Source organism: Hyla sarda, chromosome 10, assembly GCF_029499605.1.
Source record: "Hyla sarda isolate aHylSar1 chromosome 10, aHylSar1.hap1, whole genome shotgun sequence".
Lineage (NCBI taxonomy): Eukaryota > Metazoa > Chordata > Amphibia > Anura > Hylidae > Hyla > Hyla sarda.
The window spans coordinates 117,499,513-117,517,880 of record NC_079198.1 but is presented as its reverse complement, the minus strand read 5'-3'; the positions used below and the strand labels follow the sequence as shown (position 1 = coordinate 117,517,880).

Genomic DNA, 18,368 nt, shown 5'->3' with positions numbered 1-18,368 from the left:
GGAGATCCTTTGGATGGGTGATAAAATTTCTAGGGACACTGTACCCCTAATGTGTACTCCTACAGATGATAGGAAGCCTAATAGTGACTCTAGAAAGAAGGGGGGGGGGGGGGGGGGTGGCATGCCACCATAACTAGGAGGCGGAGCTTACCATGTCTAATAAAACTAGAAGAAAATGATATTAATATGCAATACGTGATCCGGTTATGTAGGATATACCACACCGGTGAGTCATCGGCCAATAGGCTGTTTTCGGCACATGAGTCACCACTTGTTGAGTAATATGGAAGATCAGATCTCATTCAACTCTTCTGGCGTAAAAAAGCAGGAACGAACTTACAGAAGAGTCAGTTTGATACAGAAAATGTGTAATGTTTAAAAAAATATAGTAAGGACCCACCCATTTGGGCTCCTTTTTCGACAATGCTATAGTAGTTAGTGCCAATAAGGTACCTGAAAATTATTGAAAAATGACAAATGTTTTAGTGAAAGAGAAATATGTTTAGATCAGAAGTATCATAGGGGGCGACAGTGAGCACATGGGAAAAGAATATCAAATCTATGGTCCACGTGAACAGATCGCTGGATAATGGCTTTCCAGTGTGCAACAAGTTACCTGAGCTCTAGTTTCGTGTCATCCGGTAGAGATGAGCCAACTTACAGTAAATTCGATTCGTCACGAACTTCTCGGCTCGGCAGTTGATGACTTATCCTGCATAAATTAGTTCAGCTTTCCGGTGCTCCGGTGGGCTGGAAAAGGTGGATACAGTCCTAGGAAAGAGTCTCCTAGGACTGTATCCACCTTTTCCAGCCCACGGGAGCACCTGAAAGCTGAACTAATTTATGCAGGATAAGTTATCAACTGCCGAGCCGAGAAGTTCGTGACGAATCGAATTTACTGTAAATTCGCTCATCTCTATCATCCGGCAAAGAGACAGAAAAAACTGATATGAACGGATCCCATTGATGTCAATGGGTTATTTTTGTGATCCGTTCATCTCTGTTTGCTTCAGTTCCGTTTGCAGTGTTTTTTTTTGCCTGACTAAAAATCCTTGCATGCCTTGTATTTTTTGTCTGTCCCAAAAAACATTTAAAATATGATCTGTTGAACTACACAAACTGGCCATGCCTGAAACAAAACAAACGCTGATGTCAAAATAGCCTAAAAGGGGTTATCCAGGAAAAAACTTTTTTTATAAATATCCACTGGCTCCAGAACGTTAAACAGATTTGTAAATTACTTCTATTAAAAAATCTTAATCCTTTCAGTACTTATGAGCTGCTGAAGTTGAGTTGTTCTTTTCTGTCTAAGTGCTCTCTGATGACACCTGTCTCGGGAACTGTCCAGAGTAGAAGCAAATCCCCATAGCAAACCTCTTCTACTCTGTGCAGTTCCCGAGACAAACAGAGATGTCAGCAGAGAGCACTGTTACCAGACAGAAAAGAACAACTCAACTTCAGCAGCTGATAATTATTGTAAGGATTAAGATTTTTTAATAGAAGTAATTTACAAATCTCTTTAACTTTCTGGAGCCAGTTGATATATATATACCCCTTTAAGGGTCTATTCACATGGTAGAATCTCCGCTTGCGGAATTCAGCTTGCATAATTTCACCTCAAATTAAAGCCCATAGACTTCACACTCCCATTCACACTTCTAAATTTCTGCTTGCGGAATTCTGCAAGCAGAAATTCTGCCATGTGTATAGACCCTTAGGCTAGGTTCAGACTACGGAATCTCCGGGCAGAAAATTTCCGCCCAGAGATTCCGAGTTCCGCCTGCGCCGACTGAATTAGACTGCGCTAGGACCGCGCGGACACTGCAGTCTCCTATAGACTGCTATGTGTTCCGCTAGGATTTCCGCCTGAAGAAAGAGCAACCCCTTTCTTCAGGCGGAAATTTTCTAGCGGATTTTTCATCCGGATTTTCCGCTTCACAAATTCCGAAGTGTGAATTTGTGGAAATTTCAAAGCGAAAATTCCGGCGGAAATTCCGTAGTCTGAACCTAGCCTCAGGCTAGGTTTACACTGCGGAATCTCCAGGCTGAAAATTTCCGCCGGGAGATTCCGAGTGCGGCCAGCGCTGACTGAATCAGTTGGTCTGAATCAGACCACGCGGACACTCCTGTCTCCGATAGACTGCAATGTGTTCCCCGAGTATTTCCGCCTGAAGAATGAGCAAAGCCATTCTTCAGACGGAAATTTTAAAGCTGATTTTAAGTTCACAAATTCCGTTTCACAAATTCCAAAGTGTGAATTTGTGAACGGAAACCCATTCACTATAGTATACATTTTAGTAAGCGGAATTTTCTGCCTGCAATTTCAAAGCGGAATTGCAGGCGGAAATTCCGTAGTGTGAACCTAGCCTTAGGCTAAGTTCACACTACAGAATTTCTGCCTGCAAATCCGCTTTGAAATTGCTGACAGAAATTCTGCTTACTAAAATGTAGAAGCTAGTCAATTGGTTTTCCATCCACTAATTCACAATTCGTAATTTTTGAAGCAGAAATTGTGAACAGAAAATTTGCTTTCAAATTTTTACACTGTTCCATGATGGGAGTAGTAATACCTGTACTAATTGACAGATTGCCCCAGGTGTCACTCCCAACACCCATTGTGATCCTCCTGTATAATGTATAGATGCAGCGGCCGCTCTTCTATGGTCCCCTGCACTGCCTTATATATACACATATTCATTTTTCCCGCAGAGAGCTGTGATTGGTCAGATGGTTCCAGCCAATCACAGCTCTCTGCGGGAAATATGAATATGTGTATATATACGTCAGTGCAGGGGACCATAGAAGAGCGGCCACATCTATACATTATACAGGAGGATGTCAGCGGGTGTCAGGAGTGACACCCGCTGTGATCTTTCCTTAACTGCAGGTACTAATGCTCCCAACATGGAGCACACTCTGCTCCATGCTGGGAGCTGTAGCACCTGCATTAATAGATCGCAACAGGTGTCAGAAGTTACACTCACTGCGATCTGTCTATTAATGCAGGTACTACTGCTCCCAGCATGGAGCAGAGTGTGCTCCATGTTGGGAGCAGTAGTACCTGCAGTTAAGGACAGATCACAGCGGGTGTCACTCCTAACATCTGCAATCATCCTTCATTCCTGAGATGCGGAGCGGTTTTCTCCTGCACTCGCATCTCTGCTCTGTACTCCTGCCGCCACTCACTCACTTCATATTTCCTGCTGAGAGCTGTGATTGGCTGCCACCATCCGTCAATCCCCTCTCTGGGCGGAAAATAGGAATGAGTGATGTGAATTTCTATTCACATCACTGGCCGGCCGGATTACAGAGCAGAGATGAGCTGTATAGAGCCGCTCCGCATCTCTGCTATAATATGGACGATCGCATTTGGTGTCAGGAGTGACACCTGGGGCGATCTGTCTATTTGTACTGGAACTATTACTCCCATCATGGAACAGTGTGTTCCATGCTGGGAGTAGTAGTACTACCTAAAAAGTATTAAAAAAAAACTAAGGAAAAAAAAGTGAAAAACACACATACTTTATTAAACACATTATTAAAATACATTACTAATAAAAAATGTAACAAAATTAATTATAAAAGATATATGATTTTTACATTTAAATGGCCCCTTTCTACATTTTTATTATTGTCGGCTACATTTTTAGTTCCCTGCACGCCCACATAAATTGATCCCTGTTTAAAAATGTATCAAAATTTCGTTCTAAAAAATCTAATTTCATGAAATAAATTTTTTTCCATCCCTACTGCATCCTTTTTTTTTTGGTACCCAACAAATTTTGAAAAAACACCAAAAAGGGGCGCCAAAAATGCAATTTCCACACAAATGAAAAAACGCCAGACGGAGGAAATTACACTGGCGTTTTTTCTGGAGTTTTTTCTACACAAAAAAACGCAGCGCAAAAAACCAAGTGGAAACTTAGCCTTACAGTGACAGTATATATATATATATATAGTCCATTGTAACTTTGGTTTTGTTTGTTTCCCAGGAAAAGCTGTATTTCTTGCACAGGATAAGCACCATTTGCTGGACATATCTCATTTATTACGGCACGACGCTCCATACCTGTTTCAGAAGTACGTGAAAGAGTCTCATGGGAAAGATATCCGCGTGGTAATTGTTGGCGAACGTATCGTAGGATCCATGTTGCGATCTTCCACCGATGGCAGGATGCAGAGTAATTGCTGCTTGGGTAAGTGATCCTGGAGCTTTGTGAAGTATGAAGATGAGATATGGGTCATGTCTGACAGCCTGGTCTGGTTACCGGTAGAGATGAGCGAACTTACAGTAAATTCGATTCGTCACGAACTTCTCGGCTCGGCAGTTGATGACTTTTCCTGCATAAATTAGTTCAGCTTTCCGGTGCTCCCGTGGGCTGGAAAAGGTGGATACAGTCCTAGGAGACTCTTTTCTAGGACTGTACCCACCTTTTCCAGCCCACCGGAGTACCTGAAAGCTGAACTAATTTACGCAGGAAAAGTCATCAACTGCCGAGCCGAGAAGTTCGTGACGAATCGAATTTACTGTAAGTTCGCTCATCTCTAGTTGCCGGGGATGCGCTGCCTAACAACCACAGCCTTTTTGAAGGAGTTGTCTGACAATGGTAAGTGTCTATTCACACGGCAGAATGTCCGCCTCAAATTAAAGGGGTTATCCAGGAAAAAAACTTTATATTTATATCAACTGGCTCCTGAAAGTTAAACAGATTTGTAAATGACTTCTATTATTTTTTTTTTATCCTTTCAGTACTTATGAGCTGATGAAGTTGAGTTGTTCTTTTCTGTCTAAGTGCTCTCTGATGACACTTTGCCGCCTAGTTTAGAAGCAAATCCCCATAGCAAACCTCTTCTACTCTGTGCAGTTCCCGAAACAAGCAGAGATGTCAGCAGAGAGCACTGCTGCCAGACAATAAACAACAACTCAACTTCAGCAGCTGATAATTATTGAAAGGATTAAGAGGGACATTTATCAATGTTTGCTTATGTATTCTTTTTTTTAGTAATTTTTCCCTTACTTTTTTTTTTGCTTACGTATTTATCAACTGGTTTCAGCCTGTTGATAATTTTCTTTCACGTAAGCAATTTTTCCTTTTTAACTTTGGTAGTAGCTTTTTCTGCTCCATGTTTGAGCTGGAGTAAATTTAGTCCAACGCTGTTGCGACTTTTTTTTTCCGCAGTTGCGACTGTCGCAGTGAATAAATACCTGACTACCCGTAGTCCATTTTAAAATTATTACTACATAGTATATTTTAGGAAAACTTGCTTTTCTCGCTTTCCAGTCAAAATGTCGCACGAAAAATCGTGTAGTCGCAGTTGCGACAATTTTGCGACAATTATAGTAAAGAAAACCTGACTAAACCCGTTGATAAATGTCCATATAAGATTTTTTAATAGAAGTCATTTACAAATCTGTTTAACTTTCTGGAGCCAGTTGATATAAAAAAAAAAGTTTTTTTTTCCTGGAATATCCCTTTAAAGCCCATAGACTTCTATGGGTTTCCGCACTCCCATTCACACTTCTGAATTTCCGCAAGCGGAAATTCAGAAGTGTGAATGGGAGTGCGGAAACCCATAGAAGTCTATGGGCTTTAATTTGAGGCAGAAGTAGAAATTCTGCCTTGTGAATAGACCCTCAATCCAACATAATCTGACAAATCACATCTAAGTGGCGAATCAGATTTTGGCAGAAATATCATTATTTGGACCAAACCGAACCAAGTCTTTACCCCCTTAGATCTCTCTGACAGTCGGTCATGGTGACACAGCGATGCTGTTCTTAATCATTGGCCTGTTCTTAAATCTGTTTGTATAGTGTGAATGGGCATCTGGTACTAGAATCAATTGTATACAGGTGGCCATAGACTTGTATAGAAAAGGGATTGACTAGTAACTGGGAAGCAGGCGTGAAGCTATCGAGGTAGCACTCGCACCGGGGCCCTGGTGCCTAAGGGGGCCCCAAAACACATCTGCCCCATAAGAGACCAGTATTTTAATTGGCATATGGGGCCCTGTTGCAGATTTTGCATCAGGGCCCAGAAGCTACAAGCTATGACTCTACTGGGAAGGTCATATTCAATGGACCAGGGAAAGCAATCCAGTTTCTTGGGAAATTGTGAGGTTAGTCACATAAAGAAGTTAAGGGGGTACTCCGCCCCGAGACATCTTATCCCCTATCCAAAGGACAGGGGATAAGATGTCAGATCGCCGGGGTCCCGCTGCTGGGGACCCCCGGGATCTCGGCTGCGGCACCGCGCTATCATTACTGCACAGAGCAGACTCGCTCCATGCGTAATGACTGGGGCATCATGGCATCACGGCTCCGCCCCTCGTGACGTCATAGCACGCCCCCTTAATGCAAGTCTATGGGAGGGGGCGTGATTGCCACCACCGTGACGTAATGATGCTCCGGCCCCTGTATTGCCCCTCATTACGCACGGAGTGAGTCTGCTCTGTGCAGTAATGATAGCGGGGTGCCATAGCCGAGATCCCAGGGGTCCCCAGCAGCGGGACCCCGGCGATCTTACATCTTATCCCCTATCCTTTGGATAGGGGATAAGATGTCTAGGGGCGGAGTACCCCTTTAAAGGGAATCTGTAATCAGCATCACCCGTACTAACCTGTTGGTATAGGCTTGTAGTTAGGGGTCAAGTCCTGGAGAAAAAAAAAGTGTGCGAACTCACCCAAGATATCCCCCCCCCCCCTTACAGGACTCCAGCTAATAGGAACAGTGTTCCTGCTGTGGAAAAAGTGCAGGAACTAAGTTCCCACGCATTCCTGCAGGACTTGGGCCTTGCTTGTAGTGAGGGTGAAGTAACTATCTTCTCCTAATATTTTGGTTTAGGAAAACAATATAGCAGCCACTAAGAAAGGTAAATCAAAAGAAAACTAAAACCTGGGACCCCCTTAAAGCGTACCTGTCAGATCCAACAACAAAAAAAATAGTTTTTAATCTATCACTCAGTACCTAATCCTGACCATGTACATGTCATTTTTATGTGTCTAGCTCCTTTATTTATGTTTTTATGACACTTTTAATGTAGCTCACTAGTCTGAATTCCTCTCAAAGGGAGGGGGCGTGGCCTCACTGTGCAGGTTTCCTCCCCCTCCCTCAGTATGCCGTCTGCTCACATCTCCCCTAGCATTAGCAAAACTACAACTCCCAGCATGTCCTCACTGACAGTAGAGGGACACAAGATGACAGTGGGAGGATTTTTCCTCCCGCTCTGAGCCCTGCGCTCACAGCTGTCAATCAAGGAAGTGTGTCCATGACATAGGTGATGACTCATGGACACAGCAGGACTGGTATGTGTCCAAGCAGGTAGGGGGGGCAGTTGTGTGACTGACTTTTTCTATATGAAATACTGAAAATTTTCTAATGAAACCAATTGCAAAAACTATTGGTTACACATGCTTTACAACATAGCAAAAGTTTTTGTATCGGACAGTGCCCGTTGAAAATGAACCTAGGGCTTTAACCTACCTTCTCTTTCTGTTACAGGAGGCGTGGGCACCACCTTCCCTCTGAGTGAGCAGGGCAGATTGTTAGCTATGCAAGTGTCCAACATCCTGGGGATGGACATATGCGGCATCGACCTTCTCTTGAAGGATAATGGATCGTTCGTGGTTTGTGAGGCTAATGCAAATGTTGGTTTTACTGAATTTGACCAGGCGTGTCAGCTAGATCTGGCCGGTATTATTGCAGATTACGCGATATCTCTTCTCCCCATTAGGCCATCAGAAGAGGTGTCTCTGCTATCTGCAGCATCCGGCCCTCCAGAAATCAATGAGACAAAAGCACTTGTGTCTGCCAGCACTCACCCCCCCGCTGATGGATCACGCTGTAGTAATAGTGGATCTGATGTCAAGGAAATCAGGGATCCTACCAATGCACCAAAGCCAAGTTCCCCGATCCAGACCGATCGCATCTGTAATGATGTCGCAGAGTAAACTACCTCTTCATTACCCGTGTAAATAAATGCACTTATCAATCACACTGGCCAACATGGCTCACAAGGGGCTTGCTGCTATATAGTGCTGAAAAATGTAATCATGTTGCTGCTTTCTTATGTCGGGGGGTCTAATATAATACAGTGGTCCCTCAAGTTACAATATGAATCGGTTCCAGGACGACCGTTGTATGTTGAAACCATTGTATGTTGAGACCAGAACTCTATGGAAACCTGGGAATTGGTTCTGAAGCCACCAAAATGTCATCCAAAAATAGGGAAAAGTGAGGATTAAAGAAAAATAAGTAGATAACTAATATAGATAAAGCAAATCCTTACATATAAAAGTAAGAAAGATCTGCTGGGAGCTGTAATCACTGTCTATGGCAGTGTTTCCCAAGCAGGGAGCCTCCAGCTGTTGCAAAACTACAACTCCCAGCATGCCCGGACAGCCAAAGGCTGTCCGGGCATGCTGGGAGTTGTAGTTTTGCAACAGCTGGGGGCACCCTGCTTGGGAAAAACTGGTCTATGTAGAGGACAGAAGTTTCTTCAGGGTCCTGTACAGAACACAGTGTCCTAAAAAAGTAACATGGAGCCGCCCTCACCTGGTGTCCAAAGGAGCAGCCAACCCTGGTACAGGTAAAGTGTACAGAACATGTAATACTTCCCTGTACTGTAGGGGGCGCTACCAGACACCAGTCAGTGCATACACTTCAGTTATACAGGCAAAGAGTAGTACAGAACATGTAATACCTCCCTGTACTGTAGGAGGCGCTACCAGACACCAGTCAGTGCATGCACTTCAGTAATACAGGTAAAGAGTACAGAACATGTAATACCTCCCTGTACTGTAGGGGGCGCTACCAGACACCAGTCAGTGCATGCACTTCAGTAATACAGGTAAAGAGTAGTACAGAACATGTAATACCTCCCTGTACTGTAGGGGGCGCTACCAGACACCAGTCAGTGCATACACTTCAGTAATACAAGTAAAGAATACTACAGAATATGTAATACCTCCCTGTACTGTAGGGGGCGCTACCAGACACCAGTCAGTGCATACACTTCAGTAATACAGGGGTTTTACCAGTAAATTGCCTATTCTGATTGGTCAGATCTTCCGGCCATTGACACGTTTCACAGATCTGTACTGTCCGTACATTGTATGTTGAGTCTGGTTTCAACTTACAATGGTTCAGAAAAGACAATTGTATGTTGAAACTATTGTATGTTGAGGCCATTGTAAGTTGAGGGATCACTGTATTTGTACCTGTAGACTACAAAGTGGCTGTGTACAGGGGACTTTTGGGGGGCTGCCATGGGAAATATATTTCCTCCCTATGGGGGCATATTGAGGTTCAATGAGCAATCATATCTGTTATTGTTTTTGGGGATCCAGTCTTGTCTCCATCCTTTGGTGCTCTGTATACAGTATTTATTATATCAATGACACTTGAGTAATGGGATACAATTGGTTGTTGAAGGAGGTTGAAAAGCCATTGGTCGCTTTTCTGTGTTCTTTATCAGTTCGATGGCGATTGCCATCATCCTAGGATAGAGACCATGTGCAATAGACACAGGACTTATAAGGCCATATTCACACGGCAGAATTTCTGCACAGAATTCTACATGAAAATTCTGCAGTAAATTCCACAGAAATGAATTTCCCATTCACATCAATGGAATTCCTGCAGCGGAAATACTGGGACAGCGGAATCCCATTGAAGTGTATTGGCTATAAATTCATGCGGAATTCCATGCAGAAATTCTGGTGTGTGAACAGAGCCTAACTGCTGTGGGGCTCTTAGAGACAGCCCCAGCCAAAGCCGTGAGAAGGCCAGTATAAGGCTGGTAGAAAAGTTGGGAGACCCCCACCTTTAACCCCTATAGGATCGGTGGCCTTGTCTCTCCTCTGACATTCGGTGGCTACCTCTCCACTTCTTTAGCTTGATAGGATTGCTAAGTTGCCATAAGAGGACCCCCTGTTTTTATGACAGTAGGGGTTGCAAGAGAATGAAGTGTTAACACTATCCATATAAAATGGGACGCAACTAGAAAATGCTGTTTAAAAGGGTCCCTTAAAGGGGTACTCTGCCCCTAGACATCTTATCCCTTATTCAAAGGCTGGTGACATCACGGCCACGCCCCCTCATTGCAAGTCTATGGGAGGGGCGTGACAGCCGTCACGCCCCTCCCATAGACTTGCATTGAGGGGGCGTGGCTGTGATGTCACAAGTGGGCGTGACTGTGACATCACGAGCCTCCGCCCAACATTGCCAGTCATCCAGTACGGAAGTAAGTAAGTAAGTTCGCTCCGATGTCTGGGGTGCTGCAGCAGAGATTGTGTGGGTCCCCAGTGGGGGGGGACCCCCGTGACCAGACATCTTAGCCCCTATCCTTTGGATAGGGGATAATATGTCTAGGGGCGGAGTACTCCTTTAAAATCCTGTTATAGGGTACGTTCACACGTGCAGATTTTTGCAGCGTATTTAGCTGCGGATCCGCTGGTGAAGGCCCCGCTGTATGCTGGCTTTATATGTGCCTGCTGGTAGCGGCAATACGCCGATACGAGCTGACACACTGCAGAGATATGCGCGGCTTACTCGCACATCGCGGCCGCTCTCCCTGCTCTGAGCTAGGCAGAGAGCTCCCGCGATGTGCCAGTATACTGCGACTCGCACATCACAGTGTGCCTGTTGGTAACAGCATATTGCCGCTACCAACAGGCACATGTAAAGCCAGCATAGAGTGGGCCTTCACCAGCGGATCTGCAGTGTAAAATACGCTGAAAATCCGCGCGTGTGAACGTACCCTTATACTGAGATGTTGGTGGAGATCCTGCAGGACCTAGATTGTTGGAGACTCTGAGATACCTGCACTCCTTATAATGGGACCTTCCACTATAGGCCGAGATGCCTCGTGTGGGGTGTTGTTCTTAGGCTGCATTCACACCACGTTTTTGCAATACAGTTCCCGTATCAGGTTTTTGATGAAAAATTTAATTCTTAAAACCGGACTAAACTGTATCAAAACGTGTGTACAAATTTCAACCCGTATACAGTTAAAAACCGTATACAGTTTGAAAAATTATGTCCGGTTGCATCCGTTTTTAAAGAAAAAACTTATAAGTTTTTAACTTTTCACTCCGTTTTGAATAAAGTTTCACTTGTTTGATTGAAATTCCAAGAAAAAAACTGAAAAGTCAAAAACCGTATGGTGAAAACCGGATGGAACCGTACACACATACAGTTCTGTACGGTTCCCATTGACTCCCATGTATAAAAAAAACGTATAAGGTTTAATACAATTTTTCACCGGGACCAAAAAATGTGGTAGGCTACGGTTTTGTGTACGGGGAAAAAAACTGACAAAACCGTATAAGACGCAAAACGGACACAACCTGATGCATCTTTTGGCATACGGTTTTCAATGGAGAGTCAGTGCATACGGTTTTCAATACGGTTCCGTACGGTTTTCACATTGAAAATGTATACGGGAACTGTATTGCAAAAACGTGGTGTGAACCCAGCCTTACTTAGGCACAACACTAGTTTGTGGGGATTGTATTTCTTGCTGTATACGCAAATCAAATACAAAATACCTACTGTACAACCTGTTTATATGCATATTACATATCCTTAGTATTATAATAGTCGGTGCCAAAACAATAATACGGACATCGTAAAGTCAACAGGGTAAATGGACATGAGAGGCAGCAATTCCAATACTATACAACGTGCACCAGGGCATGAGAATGAGCACAGGAAAAAGCTCCGGATTCCGTGTGCTTCCTCTCCAGGCGTGATGTACCCGCGGAATGCCACTACCAGTATTAGTTGTATCTAGTATTTGTTTATTTTTCACTGGTAAAAAAAATATAATGCCAAATATTGATGTATTGTGCAATAATGTGAAAAAAATTTACTCTACCCCACAGATCTTTGACCCCTGACTCTACAGCTGGGAGTCATGAGTTGGAGACCATTTCCCGACCATAGTACACAGTGCAAGATAATTGTCAGGGTTCGGATAGGAATGCAGCGAGGACACTGGTGGTGGATCCTCTGTGTCAGTAGGGTGATGACGTGGGCCGTACCAGGGGAACGGAGTCTAAGGGGTTACTGGCCACAAAGCGGGATGGACTTGCAGCGGCAGGTAACCCCCAGGTCGTTCCACCCAATAGCGACTCAACCCCAGCTGACGGCTGAGATAGGCGCGGTACAAGGGATTAGGCAAGAGCAAGGTCGGACGTAGCAGAAGGTCAGGGCAGGCAGCAAGGATCGTAGTCAGGGGCAACAGCAGGAGGTCTGGAACACAGGCTAAGGAACACAGAAAACGCTTTCACTGGGCACTAGGCAATAAAATCTGGCGATGACAGGAAGGGGAAGTGGGTTTTTATAAGGAGGGCACAGGTGCAGCTACTGATTGGGCCAGGCGCCAATCAATGGCGCACTGGCTTAAATCTCAGAGAGGCGGTGCGCGCGCGCCCTAGGGAGCAGGGCCGCGCGCGCTGGGACTGAGCAGACGGAGGACGGGGCAGGTGAGGAGATTGGGATGCGAGCCCGCCGGAGACACTAGTGCAGCGCTCCCGGTCAGCGGGTTTGACCGGGGCGCTGCACGGAGGTGAACGCCGCGAGCGCTCTGGGGAGGAGCAGGGACCCGGACCGCTCGGCGTAACAATAATGTAATGTAATTGCAACTTGGCAGTCCATATGGAACTGGTGCCATGAGTATACCTTAAAGGGGTTATCCAGGAAAAAAATTTTTTTTTATATATCAACTGGTTCCAGAAAGTTAAACAGATTTGTAAATTACTTCTATTAAAAAAATCTTAATCCTTTCAGTACTTATGAGCTGCTAAAGTTGAGTTGTTCTTCTCTAAGTGCTCTCGGATGACACCTGTCTCGGGAACTGTCCAGAGTAGAAGCAAATCCCCATAGCAAACCTCTTCTACTCTGTGCAGTTCCTGAGACAGGCAGAGATGTCAGCAGAGAGCACTGTTGCCAGACAGAAAAGAACAACTCAACTTCAGCAGCTGATAATTATTGGAAGGATTAAGATTTTTTTCATAGAAGTAATTTACAAATCTGCATAACTTTCTGGAGCCAGTTGATATATATATATATATATAAAAAAAAAGTTTTTTCCTGGAATACCCCTTTAAAGTGGTTGGGGCATAAACTAAAAGATGAGGACCAGAGGCTTTGGAATACGGGTTGAAGAATTTACAGTAGGAACCAAGCACCATATTGGGCTTCTTCTAGCAATATCGCTTGATCTCTAGGAGTCAGGGAATCAGTACCCATATAGATATTAAGGAGTTGTCCAGATGGGTCACCTTCTCCAATATATGTAGAGTATTGTCCCCATGACAAAAAATCCTTGTGAATAGAGCCTAAGGGCCTATTCACACGGCAGAATTTCCACTTGGGGAATTCCGCAATCCGAAATTCAGGAGTGTGAATGGGAGTGCGGAATCCCATAGATGTCTATGGGCTTTAATTTGAGGCGGAATTCCGCAAGCGGAAATTCTGCTGTATGAATAGATCCTAAGGCTAGGTTCAGACTACGGAATTTCCGCCTGCAATTCCTCTTTGAAATTGCAGGCGGAAATTCCGCTTGCTAAAATGTATAGTGTAGTGAATGGGTTTCCGTACACAAATTCACACTTCGGAATTTGTGAACGGAAAATCCGTTTAAAAATTTCCGCCTGAAGAAAGGGGTTGCTCTTTCTTCAGGCGGAAATACTCGCGGAACACATTGTAGTCTATTGGAGACTACAGTGTCCGCGCGGTCCTAGCGCCGACTGATTCAGCCGGCGCTGGCCGCACTCGGAATCTCCGGGCGGAAGTTTTCTGGCCGGAGATTCCGTAGTCTGAACCTAGCCTAAAGGTGCCTGGCGAAGATGACGTTAGAGTGCCCAGAGCTCGGGTCGTAGCTCCGCCCATGCCCCAATTATCTCATTTGCATATACCAAAAAAGAGGAATTACGGCGGAACTGCTTGACGGATGATTTTGATCAGTATCACCCGCACTACAAGCTTGTATGACAGGTTAGTGCGGGTGATACTGATGACAGATTTCCTTTAAAAGTTGTGATTTTATCTTCGTATTCAAAAAGGATATCGAGTGTCATAAATATTTCCCCGGAAAGAGCCCAAGACCGTGAAAGTTAGATTTAGTTTGTATTCCTTTTCTCTGACACAATATCAGCCGGGCTCAAGAACTTATTATATTTATCCAAAATGAGCCGAACTTGCCGTTAAATGAGGGGCCGATAACGCAGAAATATGGCGGCGCCGGAGCTGAAGTCGATTTTTTTTCACACCGTTTTAATTAATGATGCAAAGTGAACAGCTAAAACCTAATATATATATAAAAGTTATTTCTGAGCAGGTTTATTAATGGGAGCAGATGGCTCAGCGATGGCTTGATTCCGAAATTAGCGCAATGAAAAGCGATGTAGGATGGGAACATGTTGTCTATAGTGGCTGATCAGCTGAACTTTAATGGGATTGTCTAGTTTAGAAACCCCCGCGATTATATACACTATTAGGTAATTGGGAGTTATAAAGTAGGATGGAGTGGGGAGGGGGTGGTTCTTTGTTTGGGATCCCCCATTTACAGAGAATGTAACAGGTTTTACATAAGGGTATTTTCACACTACGGATAATGAACGGAATCCCCACTCGCCCAAAGAATTGGGCGAGCGGAGATTCCATTCTGGCGGCCGCCGTTGCAATACTTCGGCGGTAGGACCGCGCGGCACTGCGCCGTCACCATTGACGGCTATGCAGTGTTCGCGGACTTCCACACAAAGAATGAACATGTTCTTTCTTTGCGCGGAAACAAAGAATTGTCCGCCGCTGAAATTCCGCAGTGTGAACGGGTCTCGCGGAAGACCCATTCACACTGATGTTTATGTTCACAGCACGTAATTCTATTCGCGGCATTCCGCTCACGGAATGACGTTGTGTGAACATACCCTAAATCTCCCGCTATGTGTACATAAGTATTCTGCATGTTCACTTACTTGGGGTAAACAGTTCATGCTGAAAATTCACCAGGTTAGGGTACTGAGTCTTCGGGGGAGAGTTATCAAAACCCGTCCAGAGGAAAAGTTGCTGAGTTGCCCATAGCAACCAATCAGATCGCTTCTTTCATTTTTGAAAAGGCCTGTGAGAAATGAAAGAAGCGATCTGATTGGTTGCTATGGGCAACTCAGCAACTTTTCCTCTGGACGGGTTTTGATAAATCTCTCCCCCTTCATGTCCATTTACATTTATTTCAGTGGAGAGGTCACATATAGGCACAGACATGTATCTGGAAAATGCATTTAGTCACTAGATATCAAAAGCAGAAGTGACCCAATCTCTATTTTAAGTAAATGTCACAATTTTGTAATTGACTAAGTTGAGACATTTAGGCAATTTTTATTCGTGCACTGAAAGCTGAAGTTTGTGTTATTATCGGTCACGTGTGGGGATCAGTATATAAGCCTATCTAGAGCGGTAGAATCTATCCTGCCATGAAGTATTAGCAGCAATAAAATTGACTGTAAAAGGATGTATCGCCTTGTATACACGGTCAGGGGTCACCTGCCGATGACCCCTGAGTATATATGAGATCAAGCAATGTATTTATTAGAAATGGGCGGCATAACTAATGTACTGTGTGCAGCAAGTAATTTGATTGAATTCTCATAATTGGCGCAAAAATGGTTGCAAAATTGTTCCAAATGCCAACATAGGCGTCTAGTTGGTGGAGGCGCCAATGGCTAGACCAGCTTGGACCACCACACTTTTATGACATATCCATCAAACACCAAATAGAAAAAAAAAGTTTCCAACAGTGGGATTGAACTGCAATACCAGACACAGTCTGTGAATAGAAGTGTGGTGCTGTTTCTGAAAAAAAATTAGACATATGTGGTAATTAGCTTATCAATGGATGTTCAACAACTGGGACCCCCACCGATGGCAAGAGCACCCAAAAATGTCCTCTAAGGGAATGGAGCGGCACTGCACATGCTTGATCATCGCTCCATTCATTCTGTATGGGACTATGGGGATATTACAGAGCACTAATCTCTGTCCAAAAGTCCCATAGACAGTAATAGGTATGTGCACTGGTGTTCTAGTCATGGTTAACCTCCATTCTTGTGATCAGTAGAGGTCTCAGAGGTTGGACCTCCACAGATAAGCTTATTATCCCTGTGGAATGGGCATATCTTTTAATATTTGGATACTTTAAGACCACTTTTGTGTCACCGCTAGAGATGAGCGAACTTACAGTAAATTCGATTTGTCACGAACTTCTCGGCTCGGCAGTTGATCACTTATCCTGCGTAAATTAGTTCAGCTTTCAGGTGCTCCGGTGGGCTGGAAAAGGTGGATACAGTCCTAGGAAAGAGTCTCCAGCCACCGGAGCACCTGAAAGCTGAACTCATTTACGCAGGATAAGTCATCAACTGCCGAGCCGAGAAGTTCGTGACGAATCGAATTTACTGTAAGTTTGCTCATCTCTAGTCACCGCTCATCTATTTTTAAGAATTTTCAAAGCTGCAGTCTCTGTTTCTCTACGTTTCGTGTTAAAATTTGTTAAAGCTAAAGGACCTATCTGGCGTTTTGCCAAAATTCATATCCTGCTGAGGAAGGAAAAATAGAAAAAACCCTATGCTTACCTAGCCCCGGTCCCCCGCATCTCTAGTTCCAGCACATGTGATCTTAATCTCCTGTCTGGGGAGACGCAGGCCCCCCTGGACATTACAGATGAAGAGGCAACCGTACCACGTAAAACGAGTCTCACTTTCTGATAAACGGGACTCATGCACTGTTCTTGCTTGACCTGATATAGTTGCCTCGACAATTGTACTGTCCAGCGTGACCGGTGTCACTGTCTCCCCACGATGGAACTCAAGATATAGAAGGCTTGAAACTTTAGATTTGCCCTTTCAGCTCCTCCTGATCCCCCAATCTTATGTCTACTTCCGGCTTCTGAGATGAGCACTCGAGATGAGACCTGCCGACTCAACCAATCCCGCCAAGACGGTACACCGCTGCGGCCAGTGATTGACTGAGTGGGCAGGTTCAGCTCTAGACACTCGTCTCAAGATTGAGGGAACTGGGGCTAGGTAAGTTGTTTCTATATTTTTTTTTTTTCCAAAATTTTTACAAAACACTGAATAACCCCTTTAATACCATTAATACAAATGCACCAGATATTCCAATTACAATTGTATATACAAAGGCCACACTGCATGGGCACTGGTCTGAAAGAGTATATAGCAAGTTGGACAAAAATTTACAGTCATAGTCACATGAGGGGCTACAAAATACCGAGGTGTAACTATAGGAGGTGCACAGGTGGCATAGGGCAAGCCCTAAAATGTATAGGAATACCCTAGTCATTGAAGTATTATATGGTATGTGGGGGTGCCCCAGTGCAGGTGTTGTATTTGGGCCCAAGGGGCTTCAAGCTAAGGCGCCACACAGATACATCAGATACAGATGAAAATAACATATACGTTGACAGATGCTAAAATGGATGCTGCAGAACCCATTTCCCCTTGACTTACATAATAAAAAAACGGATTGTACCATATACGTTGTTTAAAGGGGTACTCCGCCCCTAGACATCCTATCCCCTATCCAAAGGATAGGGGATAAGATGTCTGATTGCGGGGGTCCCGCAGGTGGGACCCCCGCAATCTCTGTGCCCCACCCAGTGTTCGTTTAGAACGTTAGGTGCGGGAGTTGTGACGTCATGGCCACGCCCCTTGTGACATCATGCCACGCCCCTCAATGCAAGTCTATGGAAGGGACGTGGTCGCCACGCCCCCTCCCATAGACTTGCATTGAGGGATTGTGGCATGACCTCACAAGGGGCGTGGTCATGACGTTATGACCCCTCTCGCCCACTTCAAGTGTTCAGAACAAAATGTTCAGAATGCTGGGGCAGCGGAGTACCCCTTTAAGGCAATCAGTGAGGGCCGAATCACTTGGGTCACCTTTATCAACAATGTTGCACAACAGGGAACATAAAATTCATCAAAATGTGTTGCCCTAAACCATACCCACTAACGCCACAAAACAAATCCTTAAAATATTTGGCGCATGCCTTTAATAGAGGTGACGCGCGTCAGTTGCATATCGTTTTTATTTGATTAATATTCTTGATCTCTAAAAATGTTTGCTGCTTCTTACCACACAAAAATAGTATTTTTCAGTGCGGGTGGAAGTTTAAGTTTCCATCTGTCTTATTCACATATCATCTGTCGGGCCGTGACACATCAGCGGGCTGTTTTTATCAATATATTGCCGGGAAAAAAAGGATATGATGGGTGTAAATAAGACAACGGCAAACTGTGTAGAGGCTGTGGGACCCATAGGAGGGAGCTGACCCAATGGAGTTTGCCAA

The 18,368-nt window shown here is 44.5% G+C and overlaps 1 protein-coding gene across 4 annotated transcripts in view; it reads left to right on the top strand.

The window, feature by feature from the left end:
• The window catches only part of RIMKLA (ribosomal modification protein rimK like family member A), a 46,598-nt gene extending 38,365 nt beyond the window's left edge, over window positions 1-8,233 (top strand). Inside the window, exons 4-6 of one of the 4 annotated variants that reach the window (XM_056544670.1) lie at window positions 3,993-4,196; window positions 7,502-7,630; window positions 7,734-8,233. In XM_056544670.1, coding sequence (XP_056400645.1) covers window positions 3,993-4,196; window positions 7,502-7,630; window positions 7,734-7,978 — 578 coding nt within the window. In that variant the 3' untranslated portion in view covers window positions 7,979-8,233. Of the gene's footprint in view, window positions 1-3,992; window positions 4,197-7,501 lie in introns of all 4 variants that reach the window. The other 3 variants (XM_056544673.1, XM_056544672.1, XM_056544669.1) reach the window with 3 other exon arrangements.
• Window positions 8,234-18,368: the final 10,135 nt, after the last annotated feature.